Here is a 12,034-nt window from a genome sequence, read left to right as displayed (position 1 = left end):
GAAAAGTCAGCAGGGCTAAGGATTGAGAAAAGGCCTCTAGATTTAACAATGATTGTATATGACTTTGGAGAGAGCAATATAGCTTTCTCAAGAAGTTTAACTGAGGGATGGAGGATGATTGTTGGCAGTGATGGTGAAAAAAAAGTAAGGAGTCTTTGAAGATTTAGGAAAGATGGGCCTGTTTATAGGCAGAACAGAAGAAGGCAGTTGATGGGGAGAAATTGAAGAGTAGAAAGACTGTAGGAATGATTGGGTCAATTTGCTAACAAAAACTGGATGGCATGGAATCCCTTGATATCTATAGAGGGGTTTGCTTGACAAGGAGAATGATGATATATTCACAACCGGGATATTCAAAGGCACCTGATCTTTTTTTTAAACCTAGGTTGACTCATTAGTCATAGGTTCCAATTTCCTTTATCTAACTCATTATAAAATTATATATCCTCTAACATTTGTTGACCTTTTAGGTGTTAAGCTATTATCTTAATAGAACTGGCCTCCTCAAAAGCATTTATATTTACATAGCTTTATTTTCCTGAGCCAGATAAAGAAGAGGACTAATGGTTGTCAGCAAAGCAAGAGAGAATACACGTCTTTTTGTGCCTTTTTTGTTTTAATTGACTATGTCCACATAATTTTTGCTTTTTGCTTTATTTACTAAATAGTAATACATAATACTTTGGTGGGCTTTATGTTGTTTCCTTGAAGTCTTGTATCTTTTTGTTTTTGAATATTTTATATTTTCCCCAGTTACATTTAAAAACAATTTTTAACATGTATTTTTTTAAATTTTAAACTCTAAAATTTCTCTTCCTCTTTCCCTTCACTCCCTCCTTGATATGGTAAGAAATATGATTTAGGTTATACATGTGCAATCATGCAAAAAAGAAAAAAAGTATTAAAATTCCCTTTTTACCAACATAGACCAAGATGAGAATAACAACAATAAAAATATTTGTTTTAGCATAAGACTAAGCCCACACTTGCATATATTATCTAGAGATACTCTATAAGCCTAAGGAACTGAGAAAGTAGGTCCGTATATTCTATAGGTTTTATTATATGTTTCATGTGATTGACAGTTTTTTGCAACTATGCAACTACGTACAGCAAGTGAATGCCAATTGGAACCTGTTGTGGAGCTGTTTTGTGTTTCATAGTCAGAGGAAATAATTATGAAACACTCTTTTTATAGAAGTCGAGTCATCTTAGAGGGCCAGCCATATTCACCTGCTAGTTTTACTTCTCCCAAAAAAAGGTCTTTTGCTAGTTATGCTTTTAGGCATCTATAATACATTGTTTTTGTTTTAAATAAAATAGCTATGTTCTTGTCTCCAAACTGGGATCCATTAAATGGACTCAAAGAGAAGTTTCTGAAAGGGAGAGAGTGTGAAGATAAGTCCATCCTTTCCATAACAGCCTCTTCTGAGGCTCCTCTCCCATACAACTAATTACGGTTGCCCCTTTATCCATTGCTGCTCAACACTTCTTTACTCTACCTCCTCCCAGTACTGGCTCTACTATACCATATACCATAGACCACATACTGTGACTATTCCATACCATATTCCATATGAATATATGGTGTACCTCATGATGGTTATTTTCTAACACCCAAGTACATATAGCAATTATATAGGTAAAATTTCCTGTCCCTCAAATCAGTCCTGGCTGTGGCAGGTACCCTTGGTAGGAGGACTCTGTGCTCCAAGGGAGTAAAACCCATCCTCACCAACCTTTTCATTTTTGGCAGAAAAGAATGAGTCAATCAGGATAAATAAGTATAGACACAAGTTATAATCTTTCTTGTGGATCTTATTAAATTATCTTTCTTCCCAAACCTATCCCCTTTTTGAACTTAACTATTTTGATTAAACTCATCAAATCCTTTCAGTCAATCTTGATTTCATTCTTCCTTACTCTACTTCATCACATACATCCAATCAGTTGTAAAATATTGGTTTTTTAAATCTCCTCACCATAATTCTGGTCTTCACCAGCTTTCATTTGGACCATTGTGATAAGTCTCCTTGCTTTAAAACTCTCTCCTCTCTAAGTTATTGTCCACACTACTCTATGTCATTCCCATACTCACTAAATTCTAGTTTAGTACTGATTTGAGATTTTACTGATTTGAGAATCAAATGTTATTCAGTTTCAAAAAAAATTTTATTTTTTTTGTTTAAACTTTATAATATGCACAGTTATTAGTACAATAATGTATATATGTATATTGTACTTACTGGGTTGCCCTCTTCCTCTCTCCTCAGTACACATTTTTACTTTTATTTGGGTCCCTAAATGGTATCTACTACCTTGTGGAGAAAGGTACTTTGTGGGATCTATATTCCTAAAATCATAGCTTGCAAGCTTCCACCAGTGATCTTATTCCAATAAATAGTAGACACAATTATCTTATAACTGTATTGAATGGCATAGTAAAAACTTTATGAAATATTCCCCTTCATACATTTAGAAGGCTTACATGTCTCACAAATGAAAATAACACCAAGGGGAAAAGGATTAGATCTTCTAGTGGGTCCACACTTAGAGTACAGTACTAGTGAGGTATAGTAAAGAGAACTGTTTCTCAAGTATTACAGGGATTTTATGTCATTTTTCTTTTTGTGGAATCCTTATACTATTTCCCCTGCTAAATACAATGTCTTTGCTAAGTGTGTTGCTCAGCTAGGCTCTTGGGTTTGTTTCTCCCCACATTTCCATTCTCAGTTGCTAGGGTTAGTTCTTTAACTTATAGTTAGCTCTCTTCTTTATTGCCATAGGTCACCCTCCTTGAAATTGTTTCCTATTAAGAAAGCAGATCTTTTTTGTATCTCCTGTTTGTTGTATATTAATGGTTCCATAAATACCCTTGAACTGCATTCTGCTGGTCGTGGCTTCCTATTGCAGTTCCACTCTTCCACCAGTGGGATAGGGAGGAGAGAAAATCCTCTTCTACTCCAATGCTTTCTGGTAGATGGCCAGGGATCACACACCATGGTGTAGTTTTCTGCCTCAAACTCTTGAATTGCCTATCTGGGGCTGCAGGCTTTTCTTTTAAGGGACTGGGGTATGTTCAATCTTTACCTATCCAGATCTAAAGTCACTTCCAATTCAATCAGATAACTTCCCTCATACTTCATAATAGTATGACAGAGTATAGATAGATATTTGAATTTTGTTAGTACATTAATATCCCCTTTCTTTGCTTACCTTCTTCTTTCTTTGATTACATTAATTAACCCTCTATGTTTTGAGAAAGCTAAATCTCCTCTCCCATATGCAAATGTAATTTTAACATATATTAAAATTTTTGTGCTCAAAAAGTTTTTTGCTGATGGAGTATATAATCAATAAACTGTACATTCTCTTTTATTTGATGATTCAGAAATCTCAGTTGTCTTGAGAATCAGAGCTTGTAGAAATTCAATAACAAAACACATTTTAAGAAATAAGAATGACTTAAATAATTGAAAGGCTATTCAGTTGTTCATGGTTGGATCACATCAATATAATAAAAATGGATACTGTGCCTAAATTAATAAGTAGATTTTGTACTGTACCAGTCAGACTAAAAAGGAGATACTTTATAAATGAATATAGGGATTAGGCCTATGACTTTACTGCTATAGGGAACTTTAGAATCAAGAAAATCTTTTAATCAATATTGGTTGGTAACTTTTCTACAACTTATAATTTTAGAGAATTGCCAAATTATGAGAGATTAAGTGAGTTTCCCAAGGTCACACATCTAGACTGTCAGAGCTAGAAAAAATAATTACAAAATAAATTTGAAGGAATATATAGTCTAGAATCTTAAGGGAAATGTTGAAAAAATAATGAAGAGGAAAATAGGAGAAAAATAGTACTTCCAGACCATAAATTATATTATAAAACAGTAATCCTCAAAATTCATTATTACTAATTAAAATATAGAAAAGCAGATCATTGGAAAAGATAAGTTAAAGTAGAATCAGAAACTGTTTTTTTAATTGTTTAGTTTTCAGTTAGCCTGGGAACATAAATTATTTGCTGAATAATTTCCTATTTTTATAGAAAAACTGGATTGTAGTTTGGCAGAAATTAGGTTTAGATCACTATCTTAAACCTATATGTCATAATAAACTGAAAGTGGATGTGTGATCTGAATATCCAAGTTCATACAATAAAAAATGTAGGAAAAAACCAGAGCAGATGCTTTCGTAATTAATAACAAAACATGTTAATTCTAAACAAGAAACAGGCAGTTACAAAAGATGTAATAGTTAATATCAGTTACATGAAATTGTAAAAACTTTTACATAAATATTCTGCAGCTGGTATGAGAAGAGGGGAAGCTAATGATGAGGGGAGGAGGCATCTCTGTAGAAAGCATCTCATAGTGGTCTGATAGTGCAGATATTTACAGAACAAACGATTACATGTGACCAAGAACCATTTTCTATTTGTGAAGTAGTAAAAGGATATAAAACAAATTCTTAATATTAATAAAAATAACAATTCTTTTTATCAAAAATAAGAGAAATACCAATCAAAATTACTATTCATTTTCTCTCAGCAAACTGGCAAAGATGAAGAATTTGGGAATGGTTATTGTTGGAGAGGTTGTGGAAAGACAGGTCCACGAATACACGATTGGTGAAGTTGTGGATCATTCCAGCCATTCTGGAAAGCAGTTTAGAATCATTCTAAGAACTAAAACATTCATACTTTGATTCAGAAGACCCACTGTTGGGCATATATCTCAAAGAAGGATATGAACAAAAATAGTTGTAAGCAAATCTTTTTTATTGTAAGCAGAATATTGAAAACAAAGTATATGGCCATCAGTTAAGGAACAATTTAGCAAATTGTGGTATACAAATTTACAAATGAATGCTATTTTACCTATAATAAGTGCTGAAAATGGAAAATTCAGAAAAATATGGGAAGATTTATATAAACAATTGGAGGATGAAGTAAGCAGAACCAAGAAAACCACATACATAATTACTACAACACTATAGATGGAAAGAACAATGAGACTGATCATTGTATAATTATGACTTAACCTTGTCCTCAAAAAAAAAAAAAAAAAAAGTGAACAGAAACTATCAATAAAAAAAATCAGGACAAGAGTAGATGCATATTTTTTTTTCCTATGAATTGGTGATGTTTTAAAATTTTGAGTTGATTTCAAAGATTTTGTTAGATCTGTAATTTTCAGAGCTGGACAGTACTTTCATATATAGTTAATCAAACCAGGGCTCAGGCAGCAAATTAGCAACAGGGAAATGTTTAAAATGCCTACTTTTCATCTTCTGGGCAGGTTCAACTTGAAAAGTCAGTTTCTCTTGTACATTTCTTTTCTGGCAGCAACAAAATGCTGCCCAAAAGTTTGCCATTTCATCTCTATAAGCAATTTCTGAATCATGCTCTCCTCACAGCAGTCACCTAGTTACTACCAAGGAAGAGAATCCATAAAGAAAGAAAAAAATCATATAGAATAGTTTTAGCTTCTGCTCACTGGACAGCTTTAAAGAATCCATGCTTTTCTGAATTGTGCTTACTCAACCTGTGACTACTGTGAAATTCTGTTTTCTGTACTTTTGCCTCACCTAGCATCTTAAAGATAACCTTTCGACAGTTTTTGAAATCATAGACCACCAGCTTATAACTTTAGTACTTTAGTGGCTCAGTGATCACATCAGTATGGGGATTCTTTCCATCAGAAAGATGGTAACTGATCCATGCTTTCTTATTTTGTGTAGTTTTTAAAATGTCCTTAGAACTGTCTAAGATTACCCAGCATGCTAGAGGCCTTCCTCTAGATCTTTTCTCTATTTTGTGGCTTGTCACTAGAGTACTGGGGTTGTCCAGCTTTTTTTTTTTTTTTTTTTTTTTTTTTTTTTTGCCACTTTATTATATATTTTCTTGATGGTATTCTCTAATCCAGTGATCTGAGTGTGCATGATCTGGGAACCTTTGGAAGTTGCCAAAGATCCTTTCAAAGAATCTATGAGGTAAAAATATTTTATGATTCACTCATTTTAATTTCTAACACGGTAATTATTGATAGATGTACCACAATTACACAATAATTACACAGTTAACAAAAGCTTTTGTTCAGGAAGTCTGCAATAAACTTTTTAAGAGTACAAAAAGTTCCTCAGATCAGAATGCTTGAGAAATCCCTTCCCAAAGCCACTTCTTATAGAAGTCAGCTTTGGAAAAATCCTGCAGCTTTTGTGTGCCCAGAATGTTCTCTGAGGCACCTACCACTGATTCTTCATTGGCTATTGAATTTCAGCATTTTAAACTATATAGCATTGTCAGGAGAACATTATGTTTTAAAAAGATAGACCTTTGTGCCAGGGAGCAGGTTGGACTTGTTAAAAATCACTATATAATTTCCTAACTGCAATCCATCAACTTTTCCACCAAAATAATTTTTTTTCTTCTCTCTGACAAGGGAATCCCTTGACACATTTGAAATGCTATGTAGCAAGAATTGGGATAAATAAGAGTACAGGAACCCTGAAAATTCTTACTGTGAAGCAAAAAAGGTAAATGTAGAATGAAAAATTATTTCTTAAATTGAAAATTGCTTAAAACAAGATTTAGTGAATTTCTTTTAAAAGACCTAGTTTTATGATTTTTCTTAGTATAAAAATAAACTTTAAAATAGTATTGTCACTTTTTATGAAAGAATACTTGTCTTGCACTGCCTTAATGTATATAACCCAGTTGTTTTTTTAGTTAATTGTTTAGAATTTTGTTTCTCAAAATAACTTCCTATTCTTGTTTTACAGAAAATTGAAGTGTTGTTTGCCTTTTCGTTCACCAGAGGGCAGTAGTGTTCTTTAGTTGTCTTAACCTCTGCCTTTCAAGCTGTTCTTTGAAATAAAATGCAGAATCAGTTGTGAAGTCTATAGTTGTGGGAAAACTATGTTTACATTTCTAATCTGTATATAACAATAGAGTTCTGTTAGTAACATTTTTGAAGTTAATGCTATTAATCAGATGAATACAGACCAAATAAATGAAATCATCACCATTTCACTCCTTTAAAATTGAATATGATCTTATAATTATATCTGTTGGGTGAAATAGAATGCATGAAAAAGCTTTTGAAGATAGTAACATATTCGTCAAATTCTAGCATAAAAATATTTTAAAGTTATTTGATGTCTCTAGGACATACCAGCTCTAATTTAAAAAAATCAACTGAATTTTTATTATTCGATATAGTAATTTTATGGAGCTTTAAAATTATTTTTGTACTATTTGTTAGGTTAACCAACAAAAAACAAAATAAAACACCTTTTTCTAAGGTTTAAGGATTTTTGTTTATTGTGTTTTATTGCTTAAGGTATTTTCATTGCCTGGTAAATTTATTACCTAAAATCAACAATGTAATAAGGTTAGACTGATGTTAATTTTTTAAATTATGAAATTTTTTTTGGTTGGCTTTGTAACTGTAATTTTTGTTTTATTTCCTTTAAGAAGGTTTCCTTGTGTTTTTTTTTTTTTTCTCATTTTTCTCTTTCTTTGAACAACTAGGATAAAATTGCCTTGACAACAGAAATCTCATTTATCTTGTGGTAAATTGGATTATACTCAGGTTGCAGATGGTACTTTATTTATGGAAAGGAAATTATGACTTGAAGTTAAAATAGGATCTTCAGATACTAAATTTCAGGGTCAGGAATATTTAATCTCATTTCTTAAATTTATGAAAAGTCCTAGTTAGAATGGATTTTCTTACGTAAAATCCTACAATATTCTGTCGAGCCCTATTAGAATAGCAATTGACTTTGTGATATGTACAGTTTTATACTCAGTATATTAAAAGCTATTTTCAAATGTCCTTGGATCCTAAATTTCTTTTTCCTTTTATTTTTGATTTGAAGCAACTCTACTCTGGCTAGTGAGAGAAATTCACAGAAATGTTTATATAGGAAGCAGTGTTATCTTTTGGTTCTTCAGAGCCAACTAATTCAGTAGAGGGAGCACATTTTAACACTTATTCTAAGAGCTCTGCTGACATCATTGATTATGCTGGCTTACGAACAAAGAAATAGGCCACATTATTTTACAACCAAAACATATATGCAGTCTATTAGTATCTAATTTCTCTAAAAAAAAAAATGCTATTCACCATTATAGTTAATCATCATATAAAGAAAGGTATTGTTGTACCAATTATGTTAACATTTTTAATAAATCAAGTTATATAAAATTAATAAATAACTGAAATATAACTAGATCAATCTCCAGCATAGACTTGCTTGTTAAAACTATTCATCCTTCAAGGCTTATATTCAAATAGCATTCATTTGAATCCTTTTCATTTACCATGCCCCCATCATCTTCCTTGCTCTGAATATTTATGAACATATTCCTATTTGTATTTTAGTTATTTGTATACATGTTTTTCACTATCATAAAATGAGCTTATAGAGGAGAAATATGGTATCTAATTTTTAAAATTACCTCCATCAGATAGTTTCTTAAATATAGTAAAAAATATAGTAAATAAAGTGTTTGAATATAGTAAATAAGTGTTTGAATGCACATAGAAATGTCCCTTATTCCAGTGATCTTTATGTTGTCTTTTCATTTAAGCTCTAATTATGGTACTTCAACTAATTCCTTGGATCAAGTTTTTAATAGTATTTTCTTTTTTTGCTTGGGAGCCATTGAGATGTAAAGTACTTTGTACATTTTAAAATGTTACACACATAAGTTATTATTATAATTATTCTTTGGAAAAAAGAATGGAAAGTTTATTACTGTTCAATGTCTTCCTTGGGATGATTGTTTGATAAGAAAGCCTGAGTTTCTAAAGAGTTTTTCTTTATTATAAATTACAGTGATTTCAAGTTTTATAACATACCTTTTGATCTGAGGAGAAATTCTGGGAAATCATGGGCTTCTTATTCATGTATTCTGAGCAGAGATTCCAGTTTAATGATAAGCAGCAAGTTTCCATTTATATCAACCATGGTAGTTATTAAAGCACAAGGGATTCTTAAGGACACACCAGTGATTTGTCTTATAGGACAAATAATTGAATATCCTTTCCCTATTATTCATTCAGCAAACATGCCTAATGTGGATCAATGAACTAGGCAATGTACTATAATGAAAAAAAAAACATTTAAGTTCTTATAATGTGCTAAATATTTTCCTAAGTGCTGGGGATACAAATATAAAAACAAGAGTTCCTGCCTTCAAAGAGCTTATCTTCTAATGGAGAACATAAGAGCTATAGTTTGAAAAGACTGAATGGATGGTGCTACCATATAGTTTGAAGAAGGTTAGAATGTGGTGGGTGACTGGGTTCTAGGTAAGTGAATGTCCATTGAAGTCCAAGGATGGCGGTATGATTGAGCTAGCTGGTTCAGGTGATAGAGGAAAGGTAAGGTAAATCATAAATGTCGCCTCTCCCCGAGGAGTTCACATTTGAGTAGTAGCATCAACAATTTCGAACTGAAAGGGACCTTACAGATCATATCATCCAAACCACCTTCTTTTACAGAAATGGGGATTGTGGTCCAGATAATTGAATTCTTAAAATAACTTGCCTACCATTATACAGATAATAAGTGGCAGAGTAAGATTTGAACTTAGGTCTTCTGTCTTCAAGTTCATTGTTCTTCATATACCTTGTTCCTTTGCCTTCCCTCCTCTTACCACATCCGCTGCATTCTACACGCAACCCTTACCCCAAACACTCTCCTTTAATTTCTCTTGAGAAGAGCACTGCCCTTCTAGGAGTCCAGGTTATTAAGGTCAGAATCATTCTCAACTTTTCTCTCATATTCAGTCTATTGTCATGCCATCCCATCAAGAAGATCTGAGTTCAAATTTAGCTTCAGACACTTATTAACTTTGTAACCCTGGGCAGGTCACTTAAGCTGTACTGATTCAGTTTCCTTAACTGTAAAATGGGGATAATAACAGCATCTACCTCACAGGGTTGTTGTGAGAATTTAATGAAATAATATTTGTAAAGCACTTTGCCCAGTGCACAGAATAGGCTACATAAATGTTTTATTTCCTTTTTTCCTTCCCCTTATATATAGTAGACATTTATTAAATGTTTAAGATCTATCAAGGAAGATAAAGGCATAATAAAATTGATTATGATAAATAAATGAGAGGTATCAATAAGACATTGTGAACAGATCATTTCTGACTAGAAACTAGGGAAAATTGCATGAAAGAATTATTTTTGTCCAAATAATGTCTGGACTTGGAAAGGACATTAGAGATCATCTGATTCAGTATTATTTTACAGATAAGGGAACTGAGATCCAGAGTGCCCTAGAACACAGCAGTATAATAAAAAGAGCTGGGATTCAAACTTGGACTTCCTTACTAAAAGTCCAGGATTCTTTCTACTGTACCATGCATATCAAATATAATTGTAAAATTGGAGGTTTAATTAGTCAGTCAGCTGTGCCTCAGGGTAGCCTACTCGAATTCATTATCAGATAAGAACTACTCTGTTGAATCTGACATGAACTAGGTTCAAATGAGGCCTTCAGAGTAGAAGGCACTAATATCTAGAGCTCCAATAAATTTGGAAGGAAAGAAAGCCATTGAGACAAACAAAATGATGCTACACAGGAACTATATTGGGATTGATTGAGGAAACTCAGTCTTGTCTTTGGGGCTTAGAAAAAAATAGCAAGCTAGTTCATATCTTGGCATTCTAGTGGTAGGCCAGCCCAATGGTAGAAGGAGATCTCACCAAGTCCCTTAAGAGGAAAGGGAAAGGGAGCAGGCATTTATTAAGTCCTGCTATGTACCAGGCATTGTGCTAAGGGCTTAACAACTATTATCTTATTTGATCCTCACAACAATCCTGGGAAGCTGGTGATATTGTTATGCCCACATAAGCTGAAAAAATTGGGGCAGATAATGGTTAATTGACTTGTCCAGGGCCACACAACTATCACATGTCTGAGACCAGATATCAGCTTGAGTTTTCCTGATTCTAGGCCCACTGTGAACTTTTGGTGGTGGTGGACAAAGAACATCTGTCTCCTTTTCTTCCTTGACCTCAGAAAAAGACCTTGCAAACTTCAAAAGGTTGAAGATTTTGTACTTCCCACGAGTTTCCCAGCTTTGTTCCTGGAACAGCAGTGGTTGCTGGCAGTATCCACATCAGGAGCCCAAGTTATCTCTGATATCCTAAGGAGAGGCAGTATCAGAATTCTTCAAGGGGTCTTAGATGAAAGCTACTCCTGCCTAAAAAAGAGCTTCTTTGGGACCGCATGATGGGTTGGAAAGGCATTCCCCCCTTTGCCATATGTATTTTAATCAATTTTCCCTTGGATTCTGTTTGTACTTAAGGAAAGGGTGCCCTCATTTGGGAGGAATGCTTTGAAACAACTGTTCTTATTATTCCTAAATCAATATATTTCTTTAAAAAAGCTAATTATATCTCATTGATATAATTGATTGTAATTGATATAAATTATGAGTGGGAAGTAGATGGAAACTCATGTATCATTGGGGTTCCAGTACAATAGAACACTTCCCCTTTCCAAACCTGCAGGGTAATTCCCTGATCCCCAAGAGGAAGAGGAGCCAACTCCCTTTGGGAACCCAACCTGCCAGTGTTAGTGGAAGATTAGGAGAGCTGGGCCCAAAACCTTTGCTGCTATATTAGAAAATGGAAACTTTATATCTTTTTTTCTTGAGAAGCAAAGAGAACTGAATTCAAAGTAATAGAACCTGTATTGGACCCCCAGCTTTACCACCTACTTGTTTTATGACAATTCACTTGATTTCTCTGAACCACTGTTCCCTTTTCTGTACAATAGGCACAATAATGCTCTACTATCTGCATCACAAGGTTGTTCTGAAAAAAACACTATGTAAACATAAGCTGTTAGTGCTGTTATAGAATATTTTGAATTCTTGAAAGGTTTAATCTGAAACCAAAAATGTAATGATATTATTATAAGCTGTAAAGTATAATATAAATGTACCCTATTATTTCCTCTGATCAATTTTTAAGCAACAGTACATTTAA

The 12,034-nt window shown here is 33.2% G+C and overlaps 1 protein-coding gene across 3 annotated transcripts in view; it reads left to right on the top strand.

Moving 5' to 3' along the window:
• COMMD10 (COMM domain containing 10) overlaps nucleotides 1-12,034 on the top strand; it is a 225,938-nt gene that overhangs the window by 46,494 nt on the left and 167,410 nt on the right. The window contains exon 6 of one of the 3 annotated variants that reach the window (XM_074281546.1): nucleotides 6,795-6,944. The exons of the other annotated variants lie outside the window; for them this stretch is intronic. Within the exon in view, the coding sequence (XP_074137647.1) occupies nucleotides 6,795-6,839 (45 nt within the window). The 3' untranslated portion in view covers nucleotides 6,840-6,944. Of the gene's footprint in view, nucleotides 1-6,794; nucleotides 6,945-12,034 lie in introns of those variants that run through there. 3 annotated transcript variants of the gene reach the window in all.

Source organism: Sminthopsis crassicaudata, chromosome 1, assembly GCF_048593235.1.
Source record: "Sminthopsis crassicaudata isolate SCR6 chromosome 1, ASM4859323v1, whole genome shotgun sequence".
In the NCBI taxonomy this organism is placed as follows: Eukaryota; Metazoa; Chordata; class Mammalia; order Dasyuromorphia; family Dasyuridae; genus Sminthopsis; species Sminthopsis crassicaudata.
This window is presented reverse-complemented; position numbering and strand designations above follow the sequence as displayed.